General features: G+C 43.3%; 1 protein-coding gene across 10 annotated transcripts in view; it reads left to right on the forward strand.

The window, feature by feature from the left end:
- The window catches only part of GRIK1 (glutamate ionotropic receptor kainate type subunit 1), a 437,138-nt gene that overhangs the window by 146,398 nt on the left and 274,386 nt on the right, over window positions 1-16,354 (forward strand). For 9 of the 10 annotated variants that reach the window (XR_012233956.1, XM_073584579.1, XM_073584581.1 and 6 more), the window contains exons 2-3: window positions 12,587-12,754; window positions 15,356-15,613. Coding sequence is in view for 9 of the 10 variants with exons in the window: in XM_073584581.1 (XP_073440682.1) it covers window positions 12,587-12,754; window positions 15,356-15,613 (426 nt within the window). In the remaining variant the exon portion in view is untranslated. Of the gene's footprint in view, window positions 1-12,584; window positions 12,755-15,355; window positions 15,614-16,354 lie in introns of all 10 variants that reach the window. The other variant, XM_073584576.1, reaches the window with a different exon arrangement.

Below are 16,354 nucleotides of genomic sequence, written 5' to 3' on the forward strand. Positions count from 1 at the left end.
AAGCTTACAATATATGAGGAAAAAAGGGGAGACACGAAAGGTGGGTGGTAGCAGTTTCCCTGATTGTATGGACCAGCCATAATGTTAAGTGTGTAACAGTACAGATACAGAGGGCTAATGGATGCATAAAGCATGTGGGAACATGATGCGGGGAACCTGGTTGTGGTAAAAAACTTTTGGCTGTGCCACATAGGGATAGTTAGGTTGTGTTGAGGTGGTAGGCCTGTCTGAATAAATGAGTTTTCAGGCCACGCTTAAAGTTGTGGGGATTGGGGACTAATCGTATTGACCTGGGAACTGCATTCCAAAGAATTGGCGCAGCACGTGTATAGTCTTGGAGACGGGAGTGGGAGGTTCTGATTATTGAGGATGCTAACCTCGGGTCATCAGCAGAACGGAGGGCGCGGGTAGGATGGTATACTGAAACAAGGGAGGAGATGTAGGGTGGTGCTGAGCCATGAAGAGCTTTGTTGGTGAGGGTAATAAGTTTATACTGGATTCTGGAGTGGATGGGTAGCCAGTGTAATGACTGGCACAAGGTAGAGGCATCGGTGTAACGATTAGGAAGGAATATGATCCTGGCAGCAGCATTCAAGACAGATTGGAGGGGGGAGAGTTTGGTAAGAGGGAGACCGATTAGAAGGGAGTTACAATAGTCGAGACGAGAATGAATAAGAGAAACAGTAAGAGTTTTTGCAGAGTCAAAAGTAAGAAAAGGTCGAATTCTAGAAATGTTTTTGAGGTGCAGATGACAAGAGCGAGCCAGTGATCGGATGTGGGGGACAAAGGAAAGCTCGGAGTCAAGTATGACCCCAAGACAGCGGGCATGTTGCTGGGGAGTAATAGTAGAACCACACACGGAAATGGTAATGTCGGGTATAGGTACATTAGTAGCGGGAGGAAACACAAGGAGTTCAGTCTTTGACAGGTTCAGTTTCAGATATAGTGAGGACATGATGTTAGACACAGCGTTTAGACAATCGCCGGTGTTTTCTAGAAAGGGAGGCGTGATGTCAGGAGAAGAAGCGTATAATTGGGTGTCATCAGCATAGAGATGGTACTGGAAACCAAATCTACTGATTGTTTGACCAATAGGGACAGAGTACAAAGAGAAGAGGAGGGGGCCTAGGACAGATCCTTAAGGAACCCCAACAGTAAGGGGAAGATGAGAGGAGGAGGAGCCAGCAAAAGATACAGTAAAGGAGCGGTCAGAGAGATAGGAGGAGAACCAGGAGAGAACGGTGTCCTTGAGGCCAATGGAACGGAGCATAGTGAGGAGAAGCTGATGATCCACAGTGTCGAATGCTGAAGAGAGATCCAAGAGAATTAGCATGGAGTAATGACCATTTGATTTAGCTGTTAGTAGATCATTAGAGACTTTAGTGAGGGCAGTTTCAGTAGAGTGTAAAGAGCGGAAACCGGATTGGAGAGGGTCGAGAAGAGTTTTCTGAGAGATAGCGGATAAGACAGGAGTGGACCAGGCGTTCCAGGAGTTTAGAGATGAAGGGGAGATTAGAGACAGGTCTATAGTTAACGGCACAGTTTTGGTCGAGGGATGGTTTTTTAAGTAGTGGATGTATGATGGCATGCTTAAATGAGGAGGGAAAAATACCAGAAGAGAGAGAGAGGTTAAATATTTTAGTTAGGTGAGTGGTGACAGCAGAGGAAAGGGGCTGGAGTAGATGTGACGGAAATGGGTCACTGGTGCAAGTGGTTGGGCGAGAAGATGCAAGGAGCCTGCTTACTTCTTCTTCTGTGACTGGTTCAAAATCAGAGAGTGAGCTAGATGCAGTGGGGGAGAGAGGACAGTGCATGGTATGAGGTGAATGGGAGATAATTTCCTGTCAGATCTGGTCAATTTTTTCTTTGAAGTAATTGGCCAGATCATCATCTCGAAGCTCCGTGGTTGGGGCCTGTTTTTATGAAATGAGAAATCTCCGACCAATATAAAATCACTCCTCCCACTTATATCGGGGTTTTCATTTTTATTCCACCAGTAACCATGGTTTTGGTTTTTTCCCTTAAGGGATAACTTCTCTCTTTGTGCAGATTGGCATGCCCATGTAAGGAGACTTATAGGCCATACAATGGTCCTGTGGGAAATTAAATATTCAAATTGTCTCTTCAAAGAGGACATGAACAGTGCCACCGATTAGAGATAGCAATCCTAAAAGTCAATATCGACCCTTTAATGAGCTTTGCCCCATGACTTGGGATAAAAGCCAAACCAAAATCTCTCTTTGCAGACACATGTTTCGCTTTGTTGACCCTCCTCAGGGCAAAGCAAAATATCTAATTTAGCTGTATGGCTGGGATCTAAGGGATAGCATCTCTCCTTGTGGAGAGTAACATGCCAGTTTAAGGAGACTTATAGGCCATGCAATGCTCTTATGGGAAATTAAATCTGCACATTGCCTCTTCAGAGAGGAAGTGGAGCCCTACATGACACTGCAGTTCAAGTCAAGTCCTCTTCCTCCCTGAAGAGGTAACTTGAACTTAAATCAATAGCACACTTCTCCTGAACTGATTATTTATTCTCAAAATTATCATTTCACAGGTAAAATCTGTATTCAGTGAACACAAATTTTCCCATCACTGAGATAGGATATGACAATTGCTGCTCATAGAGTACTATGGAGAACTGTAACTGTCCTTACAGGAGAATGTCTGTGTCGGCCTTTAGTTCCTCCCATCTTCATAGTATTTTAAAAGCACCAACTGTCATCACTTTTCTCAATAATAGGAAGGTATGTCATCACTGAATACAGATTATAGAAATTTTACCCATTAATTGAGAGTAAAGGATCAGGAGGAGACAAGAGCATGTTTCTCTGATAAGATATATTACAAATTTGCTGATTTTCACGTGATCTATTGACTTAAGAAATAAAAATTAAAACGACGGTGGTTATTCTGTGAGTTTTGTTCCAGCCCCGTAAGTCTGTGCGGTAGATATTGTTGAGAGCTTGAACTTCCTTCATGGTCTATAAATAGTGGAGAAGCAAATGCTTCCATGTATCATTTATACCTGTGAAAGTTGTGACCACAGGGCTAAACTGTGTGCTAAAATCCTGATAACCGAGAACACTTCTTCTCCACCGCCCGTCTCTAGTGCCCTCTAATTCACTTTTATTGTGATGGAGGCTTCACGAGAGAACAGTCAATCACCACATTGGGCTACACAAAGGAAGGTCAGAATCAGGTTACTTTCTGCAAGAGTTCCAATATCTATTATAAATGAATCTCGCCGTACAATGGATGCTCGCCTTCTTTTTTTCTTGACATAGTCACATCTTCGCTCATTGATGTGTAGACTTTCTGTGATCTAAATATATACTAACCAATTATTTGATATCAAAAAAATAATAAATGTGTTTGAGAATATTTTTGCAGCTCTTAGTATCCACATGAGAGTGTCCTTATAAAATTGCCAGCTACAGTGCCTACCTTTACAGTATGTTTTTACCAGTTTGTCTCCAACTTTTGATAGACTAAAAGTTAGGAGATGTTCGTGTTCTGATCTTGTTGTTGGAGGAAGGAGCTACTTGTCATCTATGGTTACACACTGAAAAAATCTTCAAATGTCTGAGGTCTTTTGGGCTAGTCCCAAGTCCTTCTTTTGGGCTAGTCCCTATTCCTTCTTTTGGGCTAGTCCCAAGTCCTTACTTAATCTTCTGTCCTGGTAGAAACAATCTATTACTGATCATTTCTATTGGGAAACTTCTGGGCAGAGTAATAACGTAGCAGAACATTGGTTGGCACTGGGACACTGTGGTTTATACTAAGGGCCTTGTAGTAAGCACTGGTGTCACCTTGACTGGTACTAGGGACATTGAAGTTGAGCTTGATATTGAGAATTTTCTGCATCTGCCTATTCCTTTTTGTCATTAAAAACACTTGGTTATGAGTTCTCTATTGGCCAGTCCGGCAATAAGGTCTTGGATAACGCTCTGGAAAGTGACCTACAAAGTAAAAAGAGGGGCATCATAGAAAGGATCAAAGTGGCCCTCAACTGTGGTTCTGGATTTACCACCCTAACAATGTGCTTAAGAATTAGCAGGCAGTTGCTAACTACTTACCTGTTGTGCCTGGTGTTGATCCCTGCCGGCACAAAGTGCTCACTGACCGCTCCCCCCCCCCCCCCCGGTTACTCTGTGACGTCCGCTGACGTCGCATCGACAGAGCACCGGCCTCTTTTCTGCTCTGGTCTGTTTTGCAGGGTGTGACTGCCGCCATCATGACAGCCCGCTCCCCACTGCCTAACTGCAAGGAGCCGGCTATCAATAATAATTAATAATAATTTTATTTCTATAGCGCCGACATATTCCGCAGCAGTTTACATGTCAGAGGGGATTTGTACAGACAATAGACATTACAGCATAACAATAATCACATAGATCATAACAGATACCAAGAGGAATGAGGGCCCTGCTCGCAAGCTTACAGTATATGAGGAAAGAGGGAGACACGAAAGGTGGGTGGTAGCAGTTGCCCTGATTGTATGGACCAGTCATAATGTTAAGTGTGTAACAGTACAGACACAGAGGGCTAATGGATGCATAAAGCATGTGGGAACATGATGCGGGGAACCTGGTTATGGTAAAAACTTTTGGCTGTGCCACACAGGGATAGATTAGGTTAATGTGTTGAGGCGATAGGCTAGTCTGAATAAATGCGTTTTCAGGGCATGCTTAAAATTGTGGGGATTGGGGACTAATCGTATTGACCTGGGAAGTGCATTCCAAAGAATTCGCGCAGCATGTGTAAAGTTTTGGAGACGGGAGTGGGAGGTTCTGATTATTGAGGATGCTAACCTCAGGTCATCAGCAGAACAGAGGGCGCGGGTAGGGTGGTATACTGAAACAAGGGAGGAGATGTAGGGTGGTGCTGAGCCACGGAGAGTTTTGTGGGTGAGAGTAATAAGTTTGTACTGGATTCCGGAGTGGATGGGTAGCCAGTGTAATGACTGGCACAAGGTAGAGGGATCGGTGTAACGATTGGCGAGGAATATGATCCTGGCTGCAGCATTCAAGACCGATTGGAGGGGGAAAAGTTTGGAAAGAGGGAGACAGATTAGAAGAGCGTATCAATCAGAATGACGCAGTTATGGCCTGTCACCAGAGCAGCCCGGAAGATAAAGAGCTTCTCTGTTGACGTGGAGCCGCTGAATCGCCACCAGCAGCAGCAGACAGTGACCGCAGGTAGCTGCCTCTGTTAGCAATTACCTGCCTGTTAGTTTTTAGGCCCAGGGTAAAAAAAAAAAGTCCTGGACAACCCTTTTAAAGTGACAGTCGACCCTGGGAGTGAAAAGTGACTATACATTTCTCATGTGCAGTCAGCCTCCCTGATGCCATCTTTTGCCTCTTGCTGTCTTCTCCACTCAGAGGGCAGCGGTAAGGGTAAGCCATACCTCCATTACCTTTACAGGCAGGAGAGGTGTGGCTTGGACTTACCGCCGTGCTCCCGATGACACTGAGGCGGCCATCTTGGAAGGAAGAGGAAATGAGCGCCAATCTGAGGGAAGAAGACAGCTCGAGGCAAATGGAGGGCACCGGGTAGGGTGAATATATGAGAAATATATTCTCACTTTTCGGACCCAGGTCAGGGGGTCAGATGGCAAAGAGAATGGATCCAACCAGCTCTCTCCCAGAGCTCACTAGCTGCCCCCATGGAACGTCTGCCCTCGTCTTTAGCCGACCCCTTGCCCCGGCTCTTCCTTGTTCAGCGGAGGCAGATAATCGCTGATACGTGATTATCAGTTATATCTGTGTGTTCTACATTTCATTTCCAGCTTGTAAAGTCGATGATTTGGCTTCGGCTGCAGTTCTCCAGACGGGTTGGCGCCTGACGTCAGCAGTCAGTAGCGTTATTTCTGCTCCTTACCGATGAAACACATGATAATAAAAGTTAAAGCTGAATAATATCCGCCGGTAGAAGTTTCTCACCAGACACCCGCCGGTGCAGTTTGTTTTCACCTCTTGGCTCAGCTTCTGCAGAGATAAATAATGACAGACCTCTGCTAGTTATATAGTCGCCATCAGTGAAACGTCGCCCACGTTATTCATCCGCAGCGCGGGGCTGTCAGCGCTAAACATGGGATGGGACGACTCAATTACCGCACTCAGGTGAAAATCGGTGACCACAATAGATGCCGAGCCTCGAAATCTCATATTCCTGCCGTAGCTTCTTAGCACAACTCCCATTATACAGTGATTTTTCTCTTTGCTCATCCTATTTTTAGTAACCCCTTCATGATCATGTAATGTAATGCTGGATCCTGTGTTATCAGTCATTATACAAGAGGAGGAGAAGGTGAGCTGTGACATCACCTATTGTCAATGGTGGATCCTGTGTTATCTACTGTATATAGAGGTGTTATCAGTCATTGTACAGGAGAAGGAGGTGAGCTGTGACATCACCTATTGTGAATGGTGGATCCTGTGCTATCTACTGTATATAGAGGTGTTATCAGTCATTGTACATGAAGAGGAGAAGTTGAGCTGTGACATCACCTATTGTGAATGGTGGATCCTGTGTTATCTGTAGAGATGAGCGAATTTGTTCGGATTTTGGCCTCAAATCTGATTTTGACATATTCGAACACTATTAGTGCCGAATGTATGTCTTATTATTGGTTCCGAACATATTCGGTAATTTTCGTTCCCATTGACTCTAATGATGTTCGACGAATATTGCAAAAACAATATTCGAGTCTGATCGTATTCGGAACCGAATCTGAACAAATTCGCTCACCTCTAGTTACCTGTATGGAGGGTAAAGCCTGTCAGTGTCATCCTGTCTGTGACGATAACCAAATGACTGCTGAGAAGTGATCCCGAGCAGTCAGTGTCAGTCTATTGTCAGGCTCAGTCGCCAGGGTGACTGCAAGGATTCGTGATTTTTTATTCTCTCATTGATAGTAATATAGAAATTAAGAAAAAAAAAATCCTTAAAAATAATTTTTACATGAAGATCTTGAACATTACCTTTAGTTTGGATATTTTTTGTTAAGTAGTTCTTGTCTAAAGGTGACTATGCACATTACATTAATGGTGGTAAACCTGTTGATTTTGGGTCGGCCATGTAAGGTGTAAAGGTTTATCCTGACTCATACTCCGACTGCAAATACCAGGAGGGAGGAGGAAGTAATGATCGGGCATGTTGGATTTCGTATGCCCGCATCTCCTATTCCACTTCTTCCGGGGTCCCCGTTACTTTTTGCTCTTCCTGTTCTGTCCGGATAGATTGGCTGCAGCGGTCACATCTGTCTGAACAGAGTAGGAAGAACAGAGCTGCCGTCTGATTCATTGAAGGTTAATGGGGTTGTCCGATCATCTAATATTGATGACCTTTCCTAAGGTTTAATCATCAGTGTCTTATCGATGGGGGTCCGACAGTCGACACCCCCAGTTCAGCGGCTATTAGCTCTGGCAGCAACCGGAAGTATATAATGGATGGAGCTGAACAGCACAAGGTTTACATCCAGCTGCTGCCAGAGCTAAAAACTGCTGATAGGTGTGAGCCAAAGATGTTGGACCACCATGGATAAGATATTCATGAACGATTTGGTGGTGAAGGCCTCAATATTAGATGCCCGGACGTCGGACGACCACTTTAAGGGTGGACACATCTGTTACTGTGGTTGTCCGGTTAAAAACAATTTAGCACCTATTGGTGGGGGTCCGACTGCAGGGACCCTCGACAATGAGAAAATGGGGAATTTTGATCCCCATTTCAAAGTGGAACGGTAGATTAGAAGCCCCACCGCCACTGTATTCATTCTTTATGGTGCGCGCCAATCCCCATATTGTATAAATGGAGCAGCGGTCAAGCGTTCCCACAGCTGCTCCATTCCAACCAGGATAAAAGTGCTCCATTCTTCCGATCGGTACGGATCTCCACAGTCGGACCGCCATTGATCAACAAGTTATTACCCATAGTGAGCACAAATGATGGCTTGTTTTCACCGGTCGACCGCTCTAAATGCTGTGAAATACTGTGAGGGGGGGGAAGAGAGCTGCAGAGAGCGCACTGTGGGGAAAAACACGACCACGAGGCACAGTTACAGAGACAAAAGTGAACAGCTGCAGAAATGGTGCACAGAGCAGGAAAAGACCGAAAAATGGGGACAATACACATCTACAGCTACCAGATTTAGGAATGTCTGTAGTCGCTGGATCTGACTGTATTGTAGTCACACAATTTTTGCTACGAACTATTGTGTCTGTTTTTCTGAATGGAACGGCTCCTTTCCATTGACAAAAAATATACATGGCGCTTGGAAAGAGTAGATGAGCTTATCGGCACGCATATTGTGCAGGAGGCACGCCGCTTCCCGAGCGAGCGGAAAATCAATGTTTTACAAACAAGGAGAGTTCTGGGTAAAGAGATACAGAGAATATTCTCCAGACCCTATAGAGCGATCACTCAACGAGCGCTGGAGAGGTAATTATAATTCATAGTGATCAGAATTAAGTGTATGCCGTCCTCAGCGCAACAGGAGGGTGACCATGAATATGGGGTGTATATACTGTATATTAGATAATGGGGGAAGGGTGGCCGACAGGTAAATACATTGCTGTTATACTACAAAATATGGAAGATGAGTTTATGACACTGATAATTAGGGTTATATAGTTATAATTAGTACACCAAAACTTTATCATTCAAAAGATTTAAAAAAAAGTTAAATAATATATGTGAAGAATATTGAGTGCAGCTCTGGAGTACATTTTGATCAATAGATCTTGGAATAATAATACATTCCACAATTGATTGTGTTAAAAAATGTTCCTGTGCTGAGATAATCTTATAAATGTGCCCCTGCTGTGTCCTGTGTAAGGGTCGTGTCTGACCGTACAGGAACATGGTCTGATCATACCACAGCTCCTGGGCAGGGGAGGAAGCAAAAGAGAGGATACGTGAAAGCAGGTTGCGGGATGCAGTTACAGACAGAAGACAGAGCAAGGGTTAACGAATTTTAACAGTTTTTAATTTAACAGGGGGTTAACTCTTCGCAGGGAGATGAAGGGTTAAATGGGGGGGAATAGCAGTCCAATTGTAAAGAATATGCAGAGTTATTAAACAAAGTGACGGCAGTTCTCTTGTGCACTTATCGCGTCAGGAGTTTCTCAGACTGCAGGTAGTACTTGGGGGTCTGTAGTGCCAGCAACGTCGGGCGCGGTACTTGTCCAGGAAGATTCTATTGGTAACTGCGGTTCGTCTTCTGGCGGCAGCGGCCGGTCTCCGGCACCTTCTGCTGAGCCCCTAGTCCATGAGCATATACGGCCTGAACAAACAAGGCCGCAGCACTATCAGGGTTCACCGTATGCGGGTAGGTATATGCTGGCAAGGTGGGCCGCAAACGTCTGTCCAGCACACGGTTTTCTCCATGTGGCACGTGCGCTGTTCTCATGGTCACGAAACGCATGGCACCTTGCTCTCTGCCAGTTACCAGGCACACTGCGCTTCTCCCTCGGTTATCCCCGCTGGTGACGGCGGGAGTACAAGGGCATGGGCCGCCGCAGTCCCGTTCTCAAGGGAAGGAGCTCACTTCTCTCTGTGCTACGCGCTGCCTGTTCCCGCCAAGACTGACTGCTTCCGCGCGCGCTGTGGCTGTAGCCTCTTAGCCATGCCCCCTGCTTCCGAGTGCAAAGGTCTGACCAGTGTCTTACTCTTTCACCTGGACAACAGAGGAGACAGCCCTGACAGTTCCGGAACCGGAACAGGACAGGTACCCACGGCCCGGTTCTCATTACATACGGATATCACAACTGCTGCTTTCTGTGAATTAACACATTTCCCTGCCTGTTTTATCACAGGAGTGAATGTTTCTGCCACGTCTCCAGGCCTCTGAACTCAGCATAAATCAAGTCAGTAAAGATTGGATCTCCAGTTGCCGCTGAGCTCATGTGTCACTGATTTGATTTATGATGAGGTCAGAGGGCTGGATATGCGACAGAAAGACTCGCTCCTGTGATAAAACAGGCAGGGAAATGTTACCTAACAGGAAGAATCAGCTGTCCTGTCTGCATAACCACTTATTCTTCCTCTGCCCAAGAGCTGTGGTACACTCAGACAATGTCCCTGTACGGTCAGACACAGACATTACACAGCAGGGGCACATTTATAAGATTATCTCAGCACAGGAACATTTTTTTTTCACATCCAATTGTGGAAATTAGTATTATTCCAAGATTTATTGATTAAAATATCGTTTTCCTTGGGGAGTAGCCCTTTAAACGTATGACAGTCTCTAAATCACATAGATCATCAGTTTATTGTTTACCCAATGGCATATTCCTATTAGTTGCTTTATTAATCCTTCTATGTATACATGTATGCTGTATCAGCAAAACCGTGCATTGTAGTCGGTATCTCCTCACAATAGAAAAGTGATTTTTATCCTCAAACTGTATTTAAATTTATATTCTCAGCCAGGAACGGCCGATACACAAGAGACCAGGGGAAAAGAATGAAGATTCTTCAACAATTTAGAGAAGAAAAGTCACAAGGGGCCGTTCACTATGAAATCCTGTCTAGTTGTAGGAATAGAGTTTGCTGACATGTCGGCTGTGAGAGGAAGAGGACAGAATGCAGAGACACAGTTATGATGGAATTTTAGAAATAAGTCCAATATTTTGGGCTGCATTCTAAATTCTTAAAGGGGATTACCTCTCGGATCAGTGACTCTCCCCAAGCATTATGTCCCCTGATCTTCCAGAGCCTGCAGCACGCACATTGTAGAACCCTTCACAGTTCCATCAGACAGGACAGTATCTACCTACATTGGGGAAAAAAAGTATTTAGTCAGCCACCAATTGTGCAAGTTCTCCCACCTAAAAAGATGAGAGAGGCCTGTAATTGGCATCATAGGTAGAACACAACTATGAGAGTCACAATGAGAAAACAAATCCTGAAAATCACCTTGTCTGATTTGGTAAGATTTATTTTGCAAATTCTGGTGGAAAATAAGTATTTTGTCACCTAAAAACATTCACGATATGTTATTTGTTACTGTATATCCAAACAATGGGGGCAGCACTCCAAAATCAGATGCTGAGAATTTGGATTTGAATCCGCCCAAGTAACATTTCAGCTTGAAATAGCAATGCATTCCTTAAAGGGGATGTCCGGGCCGTATGGAGCGAGGCTGCGCCCACTAGATGGGCTCTGGTAGGGGGATTCATAGGTCTGCAATCACACAGAATGACTGCAGACTTATCGATTTGGATCGGACAACCCCTTTAAGCCTAAGATAGGATCTGCTATTTTGAGCTTTATTTCTCTTTCTTTCTTCCTTCCGTCCCATTGTTTGTTTTTGTTTCTTTCTCTTTCTTTCCTTCTTTCTTCTGTCAACATTGTTTGTTTTTTTTTTCTTTCTTTCTTCCGTCCTGTTGCTTGTTTTTGTTTTTCTCTTTTTTCTTTCTGTCTTCCGTCACCGTTGTTTTTTTTTTTTTTGTTTCTTTCCTTCTTTCTTCCGTCATGTTGTTTGTTTTTCTTTCTTTCCTTCTTTCTTCCATCCTGTTGTTTGTTTCTTTCTTTTCTTCTTTCTTCCATCCTGTTGTTTTTTTTCTTTCTTTCCTTCTTTCTTCCGTCACCATTGTTTGTTTCTTTTCTTCTTTCTTCAGTCCCGTTGTTTGTTTTTGTTCTTTCTCTTTCTTTCTTTCCTGCTTTCTTCCATCACCATTGTTTGTTTTTCTTTTTCTTTCTTCTGTCCCGTTGTTTGTTTTTGTTTCTTTCTCTTTTTTTCTTTCTTCCGTCACCATTGTTTGTTTCTTTTTTTCTTTCTTTCTTCCACCCCGTTGTTTGTTTCTTTCATTTTCTTTCCTTCACCATTGTTTGTTTCTTTCTTTTTGTCTTCCCTTTTCCTTTTCTCTTTTCTTCCCAAAAGTTTCCATGTTCTTTACAGGGGTTATCTTATCGCACAAATTAAAATGAAAAATCTTGACTAATGCACAATATTTTAACTATATCAGTGAAAAAAAACAACTTTTTGGTGCAAGTTCCTCCCCTTTTAGCCTCTTTCCTCACTCCTCTGCAGTTCTGGTCTCTTTTACTTTCTGTGGATGTCATTTTCTGACCTGTAAGTTACAGATTTTTTGCAAGTGTGCCCTGCCGTCTTCCGATAACTCCTCTTCTGTCTTCCTCCTCTGACCAGCTGCAGAGAGGATTGTCCAATCTGTCTGTTACCCCCATTGTTACATCTGTCCCCATAGCTCCATTTCTCCTTTCATTTCCACGTTGTGTCGGCCTCTTCACTGTCCGTACACTACGCAGTACGAGCAGGGGCAGAGCAGGGAAGCTACTGAGCATGTGTGTCCACCATTATAGGTTAACCGTCATCCAGGCCACAGTATCCCAGATGAATATGTCATGTATATACAAAACCACACACTATTTTTATTTTTTATAATGGATATTGTAAATATGTTTCTTATAACGTTTTCTGTTGAGCTTTGAAAAACAAAAAAAAATCCTTTGGTACCATCCCTTTGAAGCGGTCATTCTTCCATATGCTTTTTCTCTGGTCTTAATAAGTAGATTGACTAATTTCTAATGACATTTTTTCATTTTTCGGTTACAGGAGGGATATTTGAGACACAGGAAAATGAGCCAGTCAATGTGGAAGAACTAGCCTTCAAGTTTGCGGTGACCAATATCAACAGGAACCGGACGCTGATGCCCAACACCACACTAACCTACGACATCCAGAGAATCAACCTGTTTGACAGCTTTGAAGCCTCCAGAAGAGGTACGTCTTATAATGGAGCCTACCTGAAGACCCTAATCCAACCCATACATTGCCCAATGTTTATCGTACGTCGGGGTAGAGTTGTTGTACAGTTATTATGATGTTTTGGACAGTCAAGGTTACTATACGATTTGCCTGTAGACTGTTTTTGGAGACGTTCCTTTTTTGTAGAGATTTTGGAGTTTTTCTTTTTCTGATGAGGCTTTCGAAAACTTTTATTCCTCACCCGTTCTTTGCAGTCTGTAGATTGCGAAGTGTTTAACTTGGAGTAGATTCCCTAAGGCGCCATTTCAAAGAAGTGACATGAGCCTTCTTACGCCACCAGCCGTTTTTTTAAATACCTCTTCTAGAAAAAAAAAATTCTCAAAATAACTCCTCATGTAAACAGCAAATTGGATGTCCCATAGAAAATGAATAGACGTTTTCCAAGCAGTTTAGGGTTCTGTGCACACAACGTCTTATAAATTTGGGTAAACCCAAGTTTTTCAAGCAGCAGACGCTTCAGGAAACTCTGGAGTTTTTTTTTTTTCCTGGAGCAATTTTTGTGTAATTTTTTCACTTCTTTCCTGAGTGTTTTTTTGATGTTTTTTTTTTTGGGGGGGGAAGATTTTCACATGATTGTTGTGATGTTTCTTTTATTGTCTTTTTGTGGTCGTTTGTTTCACTCCATTTAATAATAAATAAATCGCTAGCAGTTTTTTTTTTTTTTTTTTTAATGTAAAAACGAAGGCATAACGCTCCAAAAAAAAATCTGTCTTCTACTGGGTTTCTTCCGAGCTTTCCCATTGTGCAGAGCGTGGAATATCCGAACAATTTTTAGAAATCTGAAGTGGTAAAAAAAGAAGTTCAAAAACCTGAACATAAGAACAGCGAGTCACTTTTACATATAAATGCTAATGTTCATTCTTTTCAGAGTTTTTAATAGTTTTTTCAGGCTTTATACATCTGAACAAGACATTGTGAGCACATAGCCTTGGAAAGGTTTTGGCTTTTATCCTAAGTCATGTGACAAGGCTCGTTAAAGGGTCGACATTGACTTTTAGGATTGCTACTTCCAATAGGTGGCACTAGAGTTCTAGTCCTCTTCCTCTTTGAAGAGACAATTTGCATAATTCCCGGAGGAGCATTGCGGCTTTAAGTCTCCTCATCTCGGCATGCTTAGCATGTCATTCCCCGCAAGGAGAAACAATACTTCTTGGATATCGAGCAGGATTAACAAAATCCTCCTAAAAAAAATATTCGGTGTGAAGAAAGTCCTAAGATCGACCTTGCCTTTAAACCTTCCCATATCCTGTAAAATGGTACTGACTTTGCTAGAGGAAACTCATCAGGTCACAGTCCCTAAAGTAATCACTTCGCCTAACAACTGACTTAGCGGGGTTTTTTTGTTGAAACTCTCCAATCAAAACTTGTGGTTTTTGGAGAGTTTCTGCTATGAAATGTCAGTGTGAATACACCCTTAAAGTTGTATTTTCAGACCTTCTGTACATGACCTGACGGCAGAGTGCGGCAGAACCAGTCACAACCAACTGCACTCGACGTTAATCTAAGCCATTAATATGAGATTGTGGTGGTCCACCTCTTTACACCCCCTACTGATCGTCCGACAGAAGAAGGTTCAATGGTCATACAAAGTCCTTCATTGTTTAGCCAGCATGGGTGTATAGATTTGGTAATACCTGTGCCTGGTTCTGTAGCTATGTGCTACATGTATTGTATGTATGTTAGCTGTGATGCCACACTCCACCACTGCCAAATATAGTATGAAAGGCGCTGTGCCTAGTAAACCATAAAAGGACTGAGGAAGCTGCACCTCAACATCTTTAATAAGCTAATTAGTGGCGGTATCTAAGATTGGACCCCTATTGATCTGTTAATGATGACCTAGCTTAAAAGCCCCATACACATTACATAGCTGTCGGCCAATCGATCGTTTGCCTGGCCGCTGACCCCCCCTTACGCAGCAAATTCCCACTGATATCGATGGGTTCAGCCGACTTTATTTTGTACTTCCATTGCGACATGCCAGTGTCTTAACTTGTGGGCCACAATGTAAAACTTCCAATAAGACCCCCTGTCACCATTGGTTTTCTCATATGAGACTCCCCCATTGGCTCCATTTCCGCTCTCTTGACTCCCGGGTCTTGAAACTTCAAACCAATCACCCCCTATAGTAATTCCCCTGCCTGTGGCCCTCCAGTACGTCGGCGGTTTTAGTTTCGCAACAGCTGGGGGGCTACAAGTTGCAAAACACTATTCCAGTAGTTAAAAAAAAAATATTAAAAAAGTTTTCCACTTTCATTAAATGGAACATGTAAAAGAACAAAGCCAGGTGATATTTACCCTCCCCTGCTCCAGCAGCTCTGCCTATGTGAACCGCTGAGCTCAGTGATTGGCGGCAGCGATGATGCATGCTGTTGACATGACGTTACCGCCATAGTCAAAACACGGTGGAGAGCTGAGCGTTATCTAGCTTAGATATTTTACATGCCTGCAAGCGTTTGGGGGCCCATATTTCTAAAAGTGGAAAACCCCTTTAATAATTCAAGACCTAGTGGATTGTGTTCTCATGTACCTCTTCCTGCTGTTTCTCTCCTGCAGCTTGTGACCAGCTTGCTCTCGGGGTGGCGGCATTGTTTGGACCATCTCACAGCTCCTCGGTCAGCGCAGTCCAGTCCATCTGCAACGCTCTGGAGGTTCCTCACATCCAGACCCGATGGAAGCATCCGTCAGTGGATAATAAAGACACGTTCTTCATCAATCTCCACCCAGATTATGCTGCCATCAGCCGGGCAGTGCTGGACCTCGTCCTACACTACAGCTGGAAGACGGTGACTGTGGTGTATGAGGACAGTACAGGTAGGATCACCAGTGATGTCAACGCTTTGATGACCTCCTACAGGAATGTATGTAACATGGTGGGTTGGTCATTTTTATCCACGATATGGGTGGCCCAACTTTCGAGACAATTTTTTTTCTCCATAAATGCATATACTTGAGGCTAAAAATCAATTTTGCATTTTGGTTTCATCAAAAATTCTGTGCCGTTGTTTTAGGGGAATCTAACTTTTTTTTTATTCTCCACGTAAGTAGAAACTGTCGACCATGGTGTACAAACTCTTCTTTCAGCCTCATTAAGCAATGGTGAGAGATTTTGTTTTTTTAGTTAAAGAAAGCAAATTAATGTATGTTTACACCATAAAAGGACAAAGATAGAAACATTCAAGTGTAGGATCATCAATTAATAAATTTCGAGGAGGAAACAAGCCAATTCACAGACCCCAGATCGTAATCCTGTGGGCAACAATTAATTATTCCAAGGGGGTCACATGAGATACTGTGACTGTTGTGCCGCATCAACCGGCCAATTTTAATTTTACTCATTATTATTGTTTCATATAAATTTTTAGCACTTACTATTGAGGAGAATGAAGTCTGGTGTCTCGCTGCTCCTGATAATATATGTTACCATAGGGCTTATTGTAACCGGTATTCTTACCTGTAGGAGGGAATCAACACCATATAATCGACCGTCTTTTATACCGTTTATATAAAGAAGTTAATCATATGTTCCTATTATGAAGCCCTTGTGCCTTGATC

The sequence above is a fragment of the Dendrobates tinctorius genome, unplaced genomic scaffold (assembly GCF_039654945.1).
Source record: "Dendrobates tinctorius isolate UK_male_01 unplaced genomic scaffold, ASM3965494v1 ptg000084l, whole genome shotgun sequence".
Classification (NCBI taxonomy): domain Eukaryota; kingdom Metazoa; phylum Chordata; class Amphibia; order Anura; family Dendrobatidae; genus Dendrobates; species Dendrobates tinctorius.